At 37.8% G+C, this 19,281-nt stretch overlaps 1 protein-coding gene across 1 annotated transcript in view; it reads right to left on the bottom strand.

Moving 5' to 3' along the window:
* csmd2 (CUB and Sushi multiple domains 2) overlaps positions 1-19,281 on the bottom strand; it is a gene marked incomplete in the record, with an annotated part of 326,634 nt that overhangs the window by 129,605 nt on the left and 177,748 nt on the right. The window contains 9 exon segments of the mRNA XM_024297994.2: positions 390-578; positions 2,725-2,940; positions 4,084-4,200; positions 4,692-4,880; positions 6,924-7,111; positions 10,142-10,280; positions 11,839-12,033; positions 15,306-15,441; positions 16,365-16,555. Of these exon segments, the coding sequence (XP_024153762.1) occupies positions 390-578; positions 2,725-2,940; positions 4,084-4,200; positions 4,692-4,880; positions 6,924-7,111; positions 10,142-10,280; positions 11,839-12,033; positions 15,306-15,441; positions 16,365-16,555 (1,560 nt within the window).

Raw genomic sequence — 19,281 nt, 5'->3', positions numbered from 1 at the left:
CATGCATATTTTCTGTAATCTTATTATCACGGTACTTTTGATCAAGTGTCGACCTGTTAACTGACAAAGATTAGCTACAAACAGCATCACTAAATAAGACTGTTCTTTGTTTTGATGTCATCCTGATTAAAAGTGTTGTCCCATATAATTTGGACAAAATCGCACAGGATGTTCTGGGAAGTTTTCCAACAAAACGACAAAACGGAGCCATAAAGAGAGATACTAATGAGGGGAACTGAAATAGAAAAGCTTCATTTTCCAACATGACTAATGGCTTTTCACATTTTTTAATCTCTGCCTATGCGACAAAGACCTAATGTGCATGGAGGGCATTAGGGGAGATTTAGGTAAGTGACAAAAGCCAAGATATAAAGCAAGTGACCACCTACCAACACACCTTGGCAGGGGGGAGCTCCACACTCGCCGCCTCCCCCCTAAACACACAACCCTTGCTGGACCCTCCAGTCGGTAACCTGGGAAACAAGAAAAGATGAGGGTGTCTCCGACCCCGTACAGCAGTCCTTTTCTGGTACTGTAGGGTGGAATTCCAGGATCCTCACAAGGCTCCAAGTCATACTCTGTAGAGTAAAGAAAACACATGGAGGAAGTTCAGATATAACACTTGATTTCATGTGACAAAAACATTAGTGCGCCTGTTTAATACAGCTGTCGAAATGTAGTGTTAACCAATTGAGACGGCAACGCATTAAAATTTTTAAGAAAATTTTTTGACTGAAAAACGAAAAGTAGGTCTCATCAAAGAATCATTAAAAACAAATCCGATAAAAACTGTGTTTGTAATATGTTCTTGTGGTATTTTTCTAATGATAGAGGACATAAATAAAGAAAACCAGATATATAGCATTACCAGGGATAATGCAAGTGTAAAGGTAGTAAGCTGAATATAGCTACTAAAGATACTATAGCTGACAGCTGAAAATGCTGAAACAAATAGCTAAAAAGGCTGAAACTGAAAGCTAGCAAAAATATTAGCTAAATGCCAATTTAGTAAAAAAAAAAAATCTAGAAAACAGCCAAAACAGCTAGCATAATGCTAACATATTAGCTAAACTCCTAATTTGCCTAAGCAACTTAGAAAATGTCTATTTTTGCCAAAACAGATAGCATAATGCTAAAACTTTAGCTAACTCAAAATTAGCTTAAAAAATGAAAAAAAAATCTAAATTAGCCAAAACAGAAAGAATGTGAAATAAAAGTCAAAAGGAAAAAAAGAAGAGCTGCCAAAACAGCATGTGTATTGCTAAAATATTAGCTAAACTCCAAATTGGCCTAATAATTTGAAATGTTTCTATTTTTACCAAAACAGCTAGCATAAAGCTAAGATATTAGCACAATTCTAAATTTGCCTAAAGAACTTGACAAATGTAAAATTTTTGCAAATACAGCTAGTATAATGCTAAAATATTAGCACAACTCCAAATTTGCCTAAAGAACATGAAACATTTCTATATTTCCCAAAACAGCTAGCATAATGCTAATATACTAACACAACAAAATAGCTAGCATGTGAAATAAAAGGCACAATTTAAAAATACCCTAAAAACCCAGTAGTTACTCAACAATTTAAAGTTTGAATGGTGTCTCTAGCTGAGAGTATTCAGAAGTTCACAAGTTTCAAAGTGCATGAAGTTTATAAAGAATTTAAAAAATATGTTCATAAACTATAAAGTTTATAAATACCAAAAGTTCAAGGAGTAATCTCCTGAATGAGCTGAACGTTTTAATAGCAAGATTGCTGAAATTGCTAATTTATTGTGTGAATGCTCACTAAACATTTACAGAATTAAGCTAAAAATGGCCTAAGTATGTATTTGTTCAAATCGTTGTGAATCAGGAGCAAACGGAAAAATGCAGATGAAAAAAGCTTAATATTAATGAACGAGTAGTTAAGAATAGAGCTGCCACAAATGATTATTTTAATATTCGACTAATAATGATTACTTTTTATGATAGTCGACTAATCTGGTCATGTTTGATGTAAAGCACACATCTTAACCATCTTTAGCTTTAAACCCACTAAAAACTCAATATATAGCTATAACCAGATATTACCTGCGATAATGCTAGTATGAATGGTGTAAGAGGAATTTGGCTGCTGAAGATGCTAAAATTGATAGCTGAAATTCCTGAAGCTAATAGCTGAAATTCCTGAAGCTAATAGCTGAAAACAGTGAAGCTGATAGCCAGCTAAGATATTAGTTCAATGCAAAATTAGCTTAAACAACTGAAAAAAAGCCTAAGTTAGCCAAAACAGCTAGAATGCAGCTGAAATATTAGCTAAACGCCAAATTAGCTTAAAAAATCCTCAATAAATACCAAAATAGTCCAAAAAGCCAGGATACTGCCAATATAACTTTCAACTTTACTACACTCTGACGTAATATAATAAAAAGTAACGACTAATCAACTATTAAATTAGTCGTCGACTATTTTAATAGTCGGTTAGTCATCGATTAGTCGACTAATCGTGGCAGCCCTAAAGAACCAAAGAGGGCGGCCAACACTGATGCATAAACGGACGTCCCTCAAAAGGAATGCTGCGTTTTAGAACCATCAAAAGTAGAACTATCCAACTGAAGTCATAAATGCCCTTCTTTGTAGATAAAGCCGAACAGAGAAACGTTTTGGAAGATTGTCCTGTGACTTTCTAACTATTAGTGTTATGGGTCACCTTATACAACCAATACTGGTCAAGGTGTTTACCTGAGAAAGTGATGTTGAACCCCTCATAGGACACAGAGAAGTCTGAGAGGAAGCGGATCTGTGCCGTGTAGTTTCCGAACAGCCCGGCGCTGAGGGGCGGCGGTAGCGTGGAGCCCGTCAGTCTCCAGAGGGGCTGAGAGAAGCTGCCGTTCTCTGTCACCAGCAAGTAGTCGTGAGGGCTCTCGAGATGGAACGTGTGGAAAGTGAACTGGACACCTAAACAATGAGGGGAAAAAAAAAAACGTTCAGAAATGACCTCATGATAATCAATTCAAATTAGAGGGTTTTTTGTAGGTAAATGAACGGACATCTAAATGTAATAAATATTTTTTTCTTAAATAGAGAATCTAAATGTTGAATGCACTACTGGTTCTTCTGGTGAATAAACACACATTAAACTATGGCTATTCCCTTTTCACCACACATACATGTCTCCATTACATCATCCTCCACACTCCTATTCAGTTCAATTAAGCACTTTCTCACTCTTAATATTCTTTCAGAAACCATTGAAAGAAAAAAAATCTCCTAGACAAAGAATCCTAGCCTTTTTACATACAGATAAAAGGCATCAGTAAATGTGTGTAATAATCACCTGTGTTTAGCTGCAGCCCTTTTCTTGCTAAATAATTGTGATCAACTAGATATTAGCTGTGTTGGAAGAAAAAAAAAATCAACCCTGAGAAATAGTGCAACATTTTATTGGGCGGTATTTTCAATTTTTTTAAATTTATTTTACAAGCAAACAGGTAGTTCTAAAAATTGTATTACCAGGTTTATGGCAGAACATGGAACTTGATGGAACTTAAATTCAACTTGTGGTATGTATCGTAACATCAGAGTTCTTCCAATCATTAGTTTGGTACTTGAGTGACAGAAATAATAAGAAATAGATCAATCTGCAGTAAATCATTTAGGAAATAATTTTTTCATAAATAATTTGACTGTAAGGTGCTGGAAACTTAGAAACCGGAATGAACTGCAGGTCTGACAGAATGTTCTATTCACTTAAGAGTTCGTTTGAAATGCAGAATTCATTATCCATTAAGATTCATGACATATATATATAAAAAAGCTCCTCCGTGTTTTTTTCTGCATTTTCACTAATAACTGCATTCATCCGTAGTGAGATCCTTAAACAAGGTTGCGTCTATTCAATGCAGGCGCTCAACCAAATAAAGCGACTTTACTGGAAAGTCCTCCCATGGTAACGCGGCCTCGGGGCATGCCTCTCAGCACTCCAGTCTTTCAAAGACAACTTGTTCGGCAAAATGAGAAGGCCACTCAGTAGGGGCAAATGACATTGTGCGGGGAGTAAAAGCCAACTGCTGCATGCGTCGACGGAGCGTCTGCGCTAACCTTTGCCATGAGAGGTCTCGATTATCCATGTACAGTTCAGGTTGTGTGGGTAAAAGTCTGGAAAGCCGGGAGACAAGATGGTTCCGCTGTTGCCTTGGATGTAACCCCCGCACAGCGCTGAGCAGGAGGAGAGGAGTGAGCGTGAGGAAAGATGGAGAAATCAAATCAGGTGTGAAGAAAGATTTCCAGTCAAACTGTACGATTTCTGTTTGCATTTACAAGTCGGTAAGAGCGGTGATGCCCTTCATAAAAAAAAATAAAAAAAAACGGAGAGCAGTCTTTTGAATTTCAAGAGCGTTCAGAAATCAATACTGCCCTCAAACATAAAAGTGTTTACAGATGAGGGGAAACATCAAAGTGTAGAATCACATATAAAACGTTTCTGATGAAACGAGGCAGAAAGTCAAAAACAAAGTCACTAAATGAAATATGATCAATTGGAATAGTTTTGGTAAAAAATTAGAAATATTTAACCTGATGCAACATGAGGCAAAATACTGCTTTCTTAATGCTCCTCTTCAGTCTGTATTCCTCCTTAATCCCGTTTATAAGATGGGGAAATTCTGGCAAGCAACTATTCATTTCTGGGTCAATAATTTGGAACGTACCATCACAGCTAGGCAGGGGGCGACTCCACTGGAAATTGGGTTCGCACTCCAAAGGCTCGGCGTCACTCAGAGTGTAGCCGGCTTCGCAGCTAAACGTCACCAGAGCGCCCACGAAGAAGTCGTGGCCGTGCCGCTGGCCGTTGACAGGTATGCCGGGATCCACGCAGTGGTCCGACTGCAGCTGCAGGGCTGCGGAGGCGATGGGGAGAAAAAAGGGACAACATAAAGGCGGGAGCAAATCCAGCGTAATGAGAATTTAATCATTTTATTCTCAAAAGATCAAGAGATTCTGAAAGGCAGGCAGCTTTCATCAAATAACCTTGATAAATAATTCACACCAATATCCATTTTCAACAAGAATATACCAATAAGAACTTTCAAAGCTCTTTTCCTCTTCACCTTGCATGGCTTCTACTGTAGTGGTGCTTAGAGTGAATAATTGAAGGTTAGCAGAGATTTATCCGTTGTGAAGGTGCGAAAGGTCAACACACAGGTAGAAATGAGAGTAGAACTACCTTGAGTATTGAAACAGACCACACATGCCAGTTGGTTTAAGGAAGATATATTAGAGAAACTATCTTACATCTATTGAATGAAAAGTGCAAGAAACGTTTGATAGAATGGCTTATTTTTACATATTAACTTGGATTTATAGATCTTAAAACAAATGTTTCCTCAGAAAAAAAAAAGTTTGAACTTAACTTTCACCCTACAGGCACCAGGATTGTTCCACATTTAAACCTCAGTCACACGCATCTGTATCATAGCTGCTCCTTAAAGACCCACTCCAATAAAAATCGTCTTTTTTCTGTTTTTAAGATGTTCTTGTGGCATTTTTCTCACAGTAGAGGAACTAGCACAAGTGTGTGCAAACAACGGCCTCTATATTTAATCTGGCTCCCTGAACCATATTGTAGAACGCATGAAGATTCCATGTTATTTCTTTCATTTTTTTTTACAATGAGGATTACCAAAACAGTCCAAGCATCTGCTAAAATCACATTTTAAAAACTTTAGTGGCCCACAAGACGAAAATTTTTACCAGCCTTGACCTAGAACAGGAGTCTGCAACCTGCGGCTCCGTAGCCACATGTGGCTCTTTGACTGATAGCTTTACAGTTCCCCTAAAGTCCTCCTATGACTATTTTTAAATTAAAAAATGCTCTCAGTAGTCTTTTAATTGTGATTATTAAGTTGTTAACCAAAATTCCAAAATCTAAATGTCTTAAAAAGCCATTTTTCATTTTGATCTAAAGCCTCTGTTTAAAACCTCCTCTGAGGGGGCGTGGCTTTTTGTGCTTAGCTGAGCTAGTAGCCCCGCCCCTGACCCTCTCTGTCTGATTATAATAGCTCTGTGTCCCGCTAGCACAAATCTTCACTGCTGCTACATAAAAACATCCATCAATATGGGTAATGTCCAGCCGTATGGTTCTGATCCGGATGTCAGCTGGACGAGGAAGTGAAGATCTTCATGGACAGAACTTCCTCCAAAATCCTGATTCTTTCTCCTTCCAGTTCACCAAAGACTCTTTTAGCTAATTCTCCAATGTTTATTGACTGTGATCAATACATTCAATCATTGGTTTCTCAGAGTTCTTGATAAAATAATCAAAGCTAACATCAAAATGCTCTTTCATTGATTTACAATCCTTTCCAACTGCGGTCAAATGAGCCGCCGTTCACATTTCCGTGGTCACATCAAGAAGCTCCGTGGAGTCTGGTGGAGATTTTCCAGCGTTCTCAGTCCTGCTACCGTAAGTATTGGATGAAACTCACACCAAAAATCCAGTGATGCTGATTTGACCACAGAAATGTGAACGGCGGCTCATTTGACTGCAGTCAATATGCGTACACAAACTATGTCCTGTCTACTTTCAGCAATCTTATTCAACAAGGAGTGTGCACTTAAGACCCTTTGCGCATCGCACAGGGTTTGGGGACATTGGAAAATTTGTACGACGTCCCTTCGTCTCAACTACTTGTTACGCTTACATGTTGTACAAGTATTCACTACAACTTGTCACCCATGTATGTCCGAAAGAAAAAATATACATGAACATTTTGGTTCTAAGGGCTCATCAAGTGGTCTTCCACCTTGATATTTTGTGTGGGCCTCCTGTGTGGCCCATACAGATCTCCATCCATAAGGGCAGTTGGGACTAAGGTCTTAGTCTTCCTCTATTTAATGAATCAATTAGGATCTTCGGTGAGCTGTCTTTTACTGGCTCTTACTTTCATAACGTATGCGGAATCCGATGTCAGAGTGGCTCTTGTCAGTGGAGAAGTGCAGGTACAGGAAGTTTGAAGTGCTGATGAGGAACTGTGGAACCTGGGTGCCCTGGTAGCTTCCAATCAGAGGGGAAGAAGGAAATCGCCCATCCCGCACCTCAAGGACGTCGTAGTTGACCTCAGTGCGAAACCTATGAGAGGAAACAAATCCTTTCTCAACAAACACCATTTTTGGTTGAAAATTGAACAAAATTCATCCTCAGATTAAGCAGACATGTTAGTTAGTAATATTTGTTAGATGTACCCAGTACAAACTCCAGTAAAGAAAATATATTTTTTGTGATTGCTGTGTGTTTTTTTTTATTCACTAGAATTTAGTTTTGCGTTTGCATAGGAGTGTGTCTGTGTGTCTCTGGCTTTGTTGCCGGAGCGACTCCATCTTCAAAGCCACAAATAAAAAAGCTCAGTTCCACAACCGTGTCATCTAAGTGAAACGGTCTGTGATATTTTATTGATGATACATAAAAATTAAAGAGCAACAAACGTTTATGCTGCATCCATTTTGCATGGCGTGATAACCAAGAAGACGCTTTGGATGAGTTGGGTTTGCAAGGACAAGCTCTCCAAAAAAAAATGTTAATCTGCCGTTTGATCCCACAAATGTCTGTCGCTCTGCTTTTTTTCCGCTCACGCTGGGTAAATTATTTTTTCTAGGGTCGCTGGTGACGGGCCATGATTTCTGCATGTGTGCTGATAGTAGGGGTGGGACTATTTATCGATTCAAATTCTTGTGATTCAGCCAGATCGAGCTGTCTGAGGCAAGTTGTTAATCAAACCGACCCTTACCAAATACATTGTTTCAAATCAAGATGAATAGATTAAATCAATACTGTAAAATACTGTTTGGGTTTGGGATGGTTTTAGGGATGGGCGATATTTCAGTGAGAATATCGGTATCGGCCGATATTTGCATAACTTTAGTTCATCGATATCAGACCAATATTAGAAAAATCCACCGATATAATTAGATTTTGACATGAATACTTGTTCCTAATAGATCCTTGGCACTGGGAAGCTTACGTTTACAGTCATAGTCAGTAATTGCTCTAATTGCTTTCATGTATATTTTACAGTATATTTGATAGGGATACATGTTGGTCCTTATGGATCCCTTGCAATGCAAAACCTATGACTTACAGCTACGTCTATGTTTTCAGATATCCATTTTAAAGTTTTGAAAGGATACTTGTTCCTATGAGATACCTTGCTGTATGTAAAATAATTGAATACAATGTGATTGTATAGTTAAAGAAAAGCTTTGCATTTCCAATAGGGATGTAAAAGATATTAGATACGTATCGAAAAATCGATCGGAAGTGGGACCAGTTAGGGATATAAAAATGAGTATTGAAAATTGATTGAGCAACTGCAGTATCGTTTGAAAACCACAGATATGAACAAGATTATGTTGGTAAATAGGTATAAAGTCAAAGAAGTAAATAATGGATTACTGGCAAACTGCAGTTTCTCTTTTTCTACAATCTGTTTTTTTTACAAAAAGACATCTTACTTCTTCCAAGACAATCCCTAAATACATTTCTCTGTCAAATAGCATGCCTTATTATTTATATCTTTAAATCCCATATGAAAGGAAATATCTAGATTTTAGCGTTTTTGGTAAAAGAATCTGACTATCGTATCGCCAAAAAGTTAGTTGAATTGTGGACCATGTATCGAGATACGTATTAAATCATGTGAGAGGGGAAGATACACAACCCTGCATTCTTATAAAGAAACAAAAAGAAAACTTTGTATTATTGTGGACACTTAAATATTGATATTAGCAACTGTCAGCCACAGATGCAGGTTAAATACCAGTTATCGAAAATAAATAAATAAATAAATAAATCGGTCCATCCCAATTTGGTATGGTCAGTTTATTTGGTGACACTTTCTAATCAGATTCTTTAAAAAGCTTTAATAACACATTAACAATTTTTAATGTGTTTTTAGGATGTTTATAAGACATTTATTAGCAGAATAAGTCAAATTAGGTTCATTATACTTAGTAAGATTCATTACCATCTAAAGTGAGACCATTGTGTACAAAGACTATTAGTAAACTGCTTACAAGCTTAACAATTGTATTAACAATCTTTATCAAAATTATACTGAGTTTAAATGTTATATGAATAAGAAATATCTAGATTTTAGCGTTTTTGATAAAAGAATTAAACTGTATCATACCGCCAAAAAGTTTTTTGAATTGAGTTATTGAGTTATTTGCTTCATTAACACATTACCACAAATTATTAATGCGTTTATGGGATGTTTTCAAGACATTTATTAGCTCAGTAAGTTAAATAAGGCTTATTAACATTCAATCACTTCTTGGCCGCTTCGTCTCTTTTGGGTTGTGGGGGTGGAGCCTAACCCGGCTACTGATGGGCGAAGGCGGGGTTCACCCTGGACAGATTGCCAGTCTTATTTGACAATAAGTCCAATTAGGTTTATTAACATACTTATTAATATTCATTCATGTCATAAGTGAGACTATTGTCTAATAAGCCACATTAATAAACTCCTTACAAACTTAACAAATGTATAAACAATCTTTGGCAACGTGAATGTTTTGCAGCCCCTCATCTAAAATGTCACTGATTACTATAATGTAAACTAACAAAATGTCATCACAGTGATCAATAATCAATTATCATTACAGTCCAATGCGTGAAAACATTTTGATTTTTGTGTGGTATAACGCTCTAATAATGTTCTTGTATTATTTTGATGTAGACCAGGAGTGTCCTGAGTCCGTCCTCGAGGGCCGGCCTACTGCTGGTTTTCCAGAACGCCCACCTTATATGCTGCTGATTACCTGGATCAGGTGTGTTTGGCCAATAAGGAGCTTCAATGGGCTGATAGGAAAACATGGAGGGCACCGCCCCTTGAAGACTGGATTCTGACACCCCTGATGTAGACAAACTTAAAGGTCTATTGCGGTGTCGACTGGATGTAAACATGCCCGTCATAATAAGGAATAATAAGATGAAACACTTTCTGAAGATATATATTTTTTTTTAAATTGTGTCCCAGTGTGTTGGATTTTCACAGCACACCTAAGAGATACTATGAATGGCTTTCAAAACCAAAGGTCAAAGAGAAAACAAGATGGTTTTTAAATGGCGGACAAATCTGACACAGAGACAGCTGATACTCACTTGTCAAAGATGATCTTGATAGGGTAGCCCGGAGGAGCCTCGATGATCCATTCACAGTTAAGGGCCTCCTTGTACAATTCTGGCCAGCCAGGGGAGAGGATGATCCCGCTGGGTGCTTTTAGGTCCCCTCCACATGGAGCTAAGAGGAAAATCAAATTAAAAACAGCCAAAATAACAACAGTTCTTTAAATCAGCCATATTTATGCCTATTTATGATCAGACTCCATCAAGTGTAAACCAGTGACAGTTCATTTCTAAGTTTAGCATTACCCTCAAAAACACTATTGTCACACATGTTTACGACTACAAGTATATACTACCCATCTGTGTGTAAGAGTATTGTTTTTTTTCTCTGTGCTGTCATAATAAATGCCTCATCAAAGCTCTCATCCATAGATGCCGCTGTCATCTCCATCCGGAAGAGAAAACAGTATCTTTGATCACTTGCATAAAAGACACTTGAGCACACAGACCTCGCTCCTAAACCCTCATCTCTGTTATAGCTCACTTTGCTGTGCTTCTCTTAACTGCCTATCCTTAACCAGAACATACGAGCGCGGAGGAAGGCCTCGATTCAGGCACAGCTCACCGCTCCCTTTGAAGTGGAATGATTTGATCAGCCGGCTCAGCATACTGAAGTACATCTAAGAGACAAATTATGCCACAAAAGCAGGGGGATGATCGATGGCCTCAGAGGGAAATGAAACTGCTGGGACATTCAAGAAAAAAAGGAACTTTTTTCTTTAATACTAGTTTTCATTTAGTATATCATCTATAGCCTGATTAATGCTGTCAGATTTGAAATCATGGATCCTTCCAGCTTTAAATGCCCTTTTGGGGTTTGAAAATAGCTGATTACTTCTAATTAGTGGTATATTATACTAATAATGTTCCCTTTATATAATTTTGATGTGTCATCTTTGTATTATTTTGATGCCGCATTTAATACAGTCTATCATGCTTTACTACTCAGACAACTGGAAAACTGGGTGGGTCTCGCTGGGTCTGTACTAAACTGGTTCATAACGTACTTGGAAACAGGGAATATTTTGTGGCAATTGGTAAGTTTACATCTGAGCCAACAGAAATTACATGTGGAGTTCCCCAAGGCTCTATCCTGGGGCCACTTCTATTTAACACCCACATGCTTCCACTGGCCCATGTTATAAAGGACAACACCATTAGTTACCATAGCTATGCAGATGACACACAGATATATAAAGGGACTTTTTCTTTAATACTAGTTTTTATGTAGTTTATTATGTATAACCTGATTAACGCTGTCAGAGTTTAAATCTATGTTTTTTAGGACATATTTTCTGCAGAATGCCAGGAGTTCATCAGAAATTCGCTTCTAAGCAGTGGGGAGGACTGTTGGTACCAAGAACCCCGCCCCCACTTCCCCTTCTCTGTTTCTGAGAGCTTGGAGCTTGTGGCCTGCCCCTTGTATTGTCTGTCACAAATTATATATTTTTTTAAACATCATTTTTTATCTGGTCCTGATTCCTAAAAGTTTGAATATATAAATACTCAGAAATATAATTTTATGCTTAATTTTGTTTATTTGTCCTCTATTATAAGAGCAATGCCACAAGAACATATTAAAAACAACCAAAAATACAATTTTGTATTTAGTGGGTCTTTAAACATGAAATAATATGAATTATGGAGTTTTTATTTTCATTTTTTTAACACACCTTCACAACGAGGAACTGCATTGTCCCACACCACGTTGCCGTCCTTAAGAATGCAGGAGATGGTCTGAGAGCCGTGGGTCTTAACAAAGCCGTCCTCACACAGGAATGATATGGAGCTTCCCAGTTGGAGGTTTTCACCAAAACGTTTTCCATTAACCGGAACTCCTGGATCGGGGCACTCGTTGTGTCGAAATGCTTTTAGAAAGGCAGATAAAAAGGGAGACAAAACAAAAATTTGGATTTTTTTAGTACAAGAACCCACAACATTCAGGAAAAGTATTTAAATTGTATCTTTATCAAAAGTAATTCCATTTATATTCAGACAGATTGACAAATAGATGAAAAAAAAAAGGAAAATAAAAAGAAATCGGTGTCCTGCTTGTGCTGGTCCTAAGTCCGATACATACAGAGTGTAGTGTCAGGGACATAAAACAATAAAATATGTTGTATTGTTTTAGGATTAATATGATATATCTCATAAATAGACCAATGAATAAGATAAATATATGCATAGATAAACTGATATTATGGTTTCTATGCATTTTAAGGAGCTCACACCCCACACTCTCAGCACACCCAGACATACCCCCTTGATATTATACCTGCACCCCATAGTAGTACTGGCTAAACGCGTGTGATGTTAGTACAAGGCAAAATTAAAATGGTGTCTCTCACATCGATTTGCTCAGCTGCAGAAATTTGAGCTGCCTTGGCTGTTGTACAAATGAACAGATCAGCAGCAGATGACACTGCTCTATTATTAGTGTGGTAAACAAACACGGAAAATTGTTGTCATGTTTCTTTAAAACTTTATCAATCAGGCCCCTTGATGAATTTGAAGCCAGTTACAGAGACCATAAGGATGCGTGTTCATAAACTGAGAGCCACAACCCTGAAAAAGGCTGGTAAACAAATAAATCATAGCTATACTATTACTCTCACTTACTCTCCAACTTTTCCTCCTGTACACCCAAGCATTTGGAGACATGTAGGTGTCAATGAATCGCTCCTCTGTATCCATTAGACCTGAACAGAGTGTCTACAACACCTCATCTATCATAAATATCTTATTTATTAACGTGCCAGAAATCACCTCAATACAGTTTGGCATGTCCTTAATTAAAATGAATGATGGAAGTTGTTTATTCAGCCCCACAACCTCATAAAGGCTCCTGCAGTCGGACGGCTCTGTTCTCACAAGTGGACTGCCATCTTCAATTAATTTTTCTTGACAATCGTTTGCCATGCTATTTATTTAGTCATCTAACTTGCTAATTAATGAATTAGCCACCGTGCTTTGTCCACTTGGTGGCTTTACAAAGAAAAGATACATGGGGCTATCAGACTCAGCAAATTAATTAAAGAGCAAAAACTATGTAATGCTGACGTTATAGAATGCCTCCAGTGGTTTAAAAAGTACTTGGAAACAAAAAAAATGTTGAACGAGTGTTAATTTTGAATCTTCGCTCTACACTATATTAGGGCTGTTACGCGTATCCGGGTGCTCGAATACTCGCGATCTGCTCCTGAAAATTCGACTATGAATATTCGCGACGTCCAAGATCGCTGATTTGCGATCTTTATAAATGTAGTAAATTGTAGTAAAATATGATCAAAATATTATCTGGGGACGATGTATTTTTGCTCTAAAATGCAGATTAATGTCGGATTTTAAGTTAACGAACTAAAACAAAGCAGAAAGAGCCGCGGCACTGCCACCGGAAGTAAATACATCTTTGTGACAGTGAAGCTTCCGGTTTTCAAAGTAAAACTAGCGAGAGCTTTTTTCCGTTCAAAAACTGAGACTGATGTTCCGCTCACAGACATAACTTCTGAAAAAAAGGAATTAATTAATTATTTATTAAAAACGAGCTTTAGCTCCAGTCTTTACATTCTTTTGGTTATGATAACTCTTCAACATTTGACGCAATTAACGACACTCCATCTTATTTTGAAGAAACACAGCCTCGCGCTGCTGGAAAATTGATGTAATCAACATGAATCAGCTGATTCTGCTGTGAAAAAAAATATTTTTCATACAAGCTCTGCACCAATATGTGATGCTTAGAGCGTAAAATATTAAAGAACTTTGAGGGTAGAAAACTGTGGAGAACATTTTCAGGTTTTACTGTTAAATGATCCAAAACAGATGTGATTTTAGCGATATCTTCTGCGTGTCCAGCAGCTAACGACGCCAGCAACTATTGCTAGGGACTTTTCTGACGACTAGATTCAACAACAACAGCAAATACAAAGTTTTAAACATAAAGCAAGTTTAAACATAACAAAGCAAATACAAAGCTATCATCAAAGAAACGTGGACGAGCAGAAGATATTGCTTAGTAGACGTTGAACTTTCAAATTAATGCGGGGGCCGCAAAATATTGACTTGGGGCTGCAAATGGCCCGCGGGCCGCCAGTTTAAGACCCCTGTCTTAAAGGGAGTGCAGGTGTGTTTTGCAGTTCTCTTAAGGATAGCATTACCACCTTAAGTGCAACATATTCTCATTCCCACATTGACGTCCCAGATTGACATACTGACGTTTGGTTAAGGACCCTCCGTATCAAACATTGACATTTTGGGTGCCCCCAAGTAGCCGCTTTTTGCCGTGATTTCTGTTTCTGTTTCGGGGCTGAAACCGGTACCGTGGACAGCACTGGTATCCTAACCTTAACCCGGTACCGAACGCAGATTAGTACTGGACGCAGATCAGTATGGGACCCAGATTGGTACCAGACACAGATTGGTACCGGACAAGGATTGGTACCGATTCCAGATGGGGCACTGGTTCCTGACGCGGTAGCAGACACGGACCTGTCCCTCCCAGTATGCCAGTTGAAAATAAAAATATGCATGACTATTTCGGGTCTGTGGGCTTACCAACTGGTCTACAATCTTAAAACTTGGTGCTCCTTACAAGGTTTCTCCATTTTTCACACATGAGGGCAGTTGTGACTGAGGCATAAACCACTCAAATTGACCTTGGAATAAAAACTATTTGGATCAACATGTGCAGCATCCAAGAATGTTACTCTTTTTTTTCAGGGATATTTATACAAGCTGATTTTTTGGAAGCAAAATGCTCCCAAACGAGGGATGGCCCAAGACCGTGTTTGCAAAGTACTGTACACATACATGTTTATTAATCCTGCTCACAGTGCAGAGTAAACATGACATAAATGCAGCCGGTGTTTATTGTGCCAGAGCACAAAAACTAGGTCGATTTTTTTTTTTTTTTTAAGCGAGTGAATTTAAGGAGAACTAGGTTTAACAAGCAACGTGTCCACTTGGTAATCCACATGTTTCTGGCATATTTTTGTGTGTATTCAAATATATTCAGCCTGGTGGACACACACGTTGTCGATGAGTCATACAAAGTATCACCTGCACAGAGGAACTTGTAAACAAACAATGCACCAATAAGGGACATAATTGCTTTTTAAAGGGAGTTGTCCTCTGAACTCACTTGTGAAAGTGATGTTGAAGCCTCTGTCCGTGTATGTGTGATCCGTCAGGAACTCCAGCCGCGCCACGTGGGCGCTCGTTGTTATGGGAGGAGGCAGGACGTCGCCAGAGAAGGTTCCCAGGATCGGAGACTCAGCCTAGAAACATAGATTTTTTGCTGACAGTTAAATCTTCAGAGCAGGGGTGTCAAACTCAGGATAAACATTTATTGAACACTCTAAAACTACATTTTTTTTAAATTTAAAACCATATATTTTTAACATAATTATGAAGTAGATATATACCATTACCTGTGATAATGCTAGTGTGAATGCTATGAGCTGAATTTGGCAGCTGAAGATGCTGAAATTGATAGCTAAAAACGCTGGAGCTGGTAGCTGAAAATGCTGATGTTGATAGGTAAAAACGCTGAAGCTGATTGCCAGCTAAAATATTAGCTGAATGACAAATTATCCAAAAAATCTAGAAAAAAATTAGGCTAGCCAAAACAACTGGTATGTAGCTGAAAAATTAGCTTAACTCCAAAATAACCTAAAAACAAAAATAAAGCCTAAATTAGCAAAACAGGTAGCATACAGCTGAAATATTAGCTAAACTCCAAAATAGCCTAAAAAATCGTAGTAAATGCCGGAATAGTCCAAAAAGCTAGCCGAATGCCAATTCTTTTCAATTTCAAAATTGTACCTTTTTAACGTAATTATGAAAAATAAAAAGGCAGGAATATTATTCCAGAATAAATCAACTTAAACCTTAAATAACTTTCAATCTTTTACTCTCCATAAAAATATATTTTGTCAAAAATATACAAGTTAGAAATGAGTGTAAGATAACATAACAATTAAAACAATACTATAAAATGATCTGGAGGGCAGAATATAATTACCCAGGGGGCCAGATCCGGCCCCCGGGCCTTGACTGTGCCATATGTGCTTTAGAGGTTAACGGTAATAATCAAGCCTATTTGAGTTTACTGGCAACCTTAGCTACCATCAAGCACGACAACACACAACAGAAGCTGAGCTAAAAGTTATTGCAGTTAACATTAATGTGTGTCTACAACCTTTCCTCCATCCTTGATGGAGAGGAAGTCAAACTGCTTCTCCATGCTGAGGTCGTTGAAGGCCAGATTGATTCGGCTCTCAGGGTTGGTAATGATGAGCCACACACAGTGCATATTATTTCCATACTCCTGAGGGTAGTTGGGAGAAAGCAGCACGCCGGATGGAGTCGTAAAGTTGAAGAAACAGGAAACTGTTGAGGTGATACACAGATGCAAACACAGCAATGTCAGGAAGGAAGCACAACAATTAGCTTCATTCAGGACAATGAAAACAATCGGTACATGATATTGCTTGATTTATTTTATCTATAAATATCTATTAAGGAATTCACAACGACCACCATGCATCACAGCATTAGTAGATGATAATTCTAATGCTGTGTTTATACTCTATGTAAACATGTGCAAATGCACATTTTTGGCTTCAAATACACATTTTTGGCACCCATTGAATGGATATTGAGAGTTAAACCAGGTCCACTTTTGACCAATTGGGGACCCAAATTTGGTAGTGATGCATGGAAACCGTGTAAAATGACTCATTTTCACTTATGTAAGAACATTTTCTAACATCAGGATATCAGCTCTATGTTCATCCAAATGGGCCAACAATCAACACTGACTGATTTATAAAATGCAAGATCATAAAATACGTTTTTCTTTGTGTTTATCTGATTCTATAAATGACTCTTTGATAAGAATGATGGTACCACAATCTGCCTGCTAAATTAGCCTGCTTTTGAAAAAGACCTGACCCTTCAACTGTCTCCACCAATCATTCTTGGAGGTTTAATCACGTCATCCATCTGACCAATCAGAAGTGGTTAGCGTCCTCACCTCCTTGTTCTGATTCGGCTCATAAAGTCTCTCAGTTCTAGCAAAAATAACATGATTACCATATTTTCCGGAGTTTAAGTGGCACTGGGGTTTAAGTTGCAAGAGCAAAAAATGTCTAATCAAGAAGAAGAAAAGAAGTAGAGTCGCTCTGTAGTATAAGTCCCACTTTTGGGAGAAAAGTCTGACGTTACAGAACAAATCACCAAACCAAGCGCAACTAAAAAACAAATAAATAAATACGAGAATCTTTTGATCTGTATGAGAAAAATATTAAAGGAAAAAAAAAACAAAAAAAAACAATCAGACTATCTTCCATGATGGGCGACACTTCTTCTGCCGCCATCAGTAGCAAATACTTACACTCAGAGGCAGCGGCCACTAGCGGTTGTTAGAGGATATGAGCCTATTTATGACAAAATAAATAAATAAACTCTTTTTTGTTTAGAAAAAATGCATATTAACATACTGGAGACAAGAAATATTACCCGGGTAAATTGTTAAGCAATTTAATTGTAAATTATTACCGAAAACTGTCACAACTTTTAATATATTTAGGAAAACAGCCACAACTTCCAGTTTTGTCTGTCTCCATTACTCTAAAAAATGGATGTGAAATCATGTTTATCTGTACCAACTATAGAGTTTCTCCTTTTTTACATTTTTGGATGCTGGTGGACTTTTTTTTAAGGAAAAAGTTTACCTTGGCCAAAAAAGGTTGAAACATACTGTTCTATGGAAGTCTTAAATTGTCATTTTAGGTCATACCTTAAAAAGGCAAATGAAACAAAAAAATTCATTACTCATATGATAAAAAGACACATTTTACCAATTTAAACAAATGGTCACAATCAAACATTAGATAATGTTATTTCTACATAACATATCTTTTTTTATGTAAATCCTTCATTGCTTAATCTTCTTTTTGAGGGTTATTTTTTGGTCTGTCCCTCCCAATGACACAGGAATGAACTGTTTCTAAATGCTTTTGTCTTTGCTCTCATCCACTATCTCCACTAATTTCTCTGTTTGCCTTTTACACATGAAATTGTCCTAAGGCCACTTATATGAAAGATGCATTCACGCAGAAACACAAAATACTTATTTAATTATGGTTGCTATAAATAAAATTAGCTGCTTGCAACAGTCATGGTTAATGGTTTCAACATTTGTACAAACACGTTTACAGCAACCTCTATTCACGCAGCCCCAAATCCACATTTGTCCACGACTGAGAACAGTATGACAAGCTATTAAACATGTAAGCACACATGCAACCTCTGGCAAAATGTTGAGAGTCACAATACTGAGAAAATATTCAGTTGAGTGGGTTAAAGAAGCATCCTGAAAGGACATTTCCTCAGGAAGTTGGATAATCAGAGCATAGTAAGTCACCTTTGACATTTTTTTTTAAATAATAATAATAATAATATTAATAATGATTATGAAGTTTGTAGTCAAAATTCCACAACCTAAATGTCTTAAAAAGGTTATTTTTCATTTTTATCTGAAGCCTCCGTTTCCAAAGTTCTCCCAATTCGTTGCTTGCTTTTTCTTCCAGGAAATAGTCTGCTCCCTTTCTCCAGCTGTCTTTCCAGTATCCCTGCCATTCTCTCACCAGCCTATATGCTCCTATGTCACCGCATGAAGCTTAAACGCTAAAGAAAGAGCGTTTCTTGGCTAACTGGGGGGGTGTACTCGCGAAGCTAGCTCGACCTGCTAGCTTTGCGGAGAAAGTGTTTGTGTTAGCCTGGGGGCGGTGCTGTCAGAGCAGACTCTTCCTGAAAGGGGCCGTCTCACGTTGTGATGTCAGATCGTGAGGACCCGCTTGTTTTTGTGGGAGGGGCTGCTGCTGAGAGCGTAGGTTTTTGGAGGATTACTCAGAAATGTGTGAATGGATCAAGATATCGCTTTGCGGCTGTTTATAGTGAGAAATGAACAATATAATACACTTAAAAGCTGAAAAAGTAGATTTTTCATGGTATGATCCCTTTAAGATTTAGCCCCTACTCTACACCATTTCAGGCTCTAATAATGCAAAAATCCACGGCACCAGTAGAGGTCAACCCCCACAATACAGGTA

This window comes from Oryzias melastigma, linkage group LG11 (genome assembly GCF_002922805.2).
Source record: "Oryzias melastigma strain HK-1 linkage group LG11, ASM292280v2, whole genome shotgun sequence".
NCBI classification, from domain to species: Eukaryota; Metazoa; Chordata; class Actinopteri; order Beloniformes; family Adrianichthyidae; genus Oryzias; species Oryzias melastigma.
The sequence above is the reverse complement of the archived record's forward strand: the minus strand, read 5'-3'. Positions and strand labels throughout refer to the sequence as shown.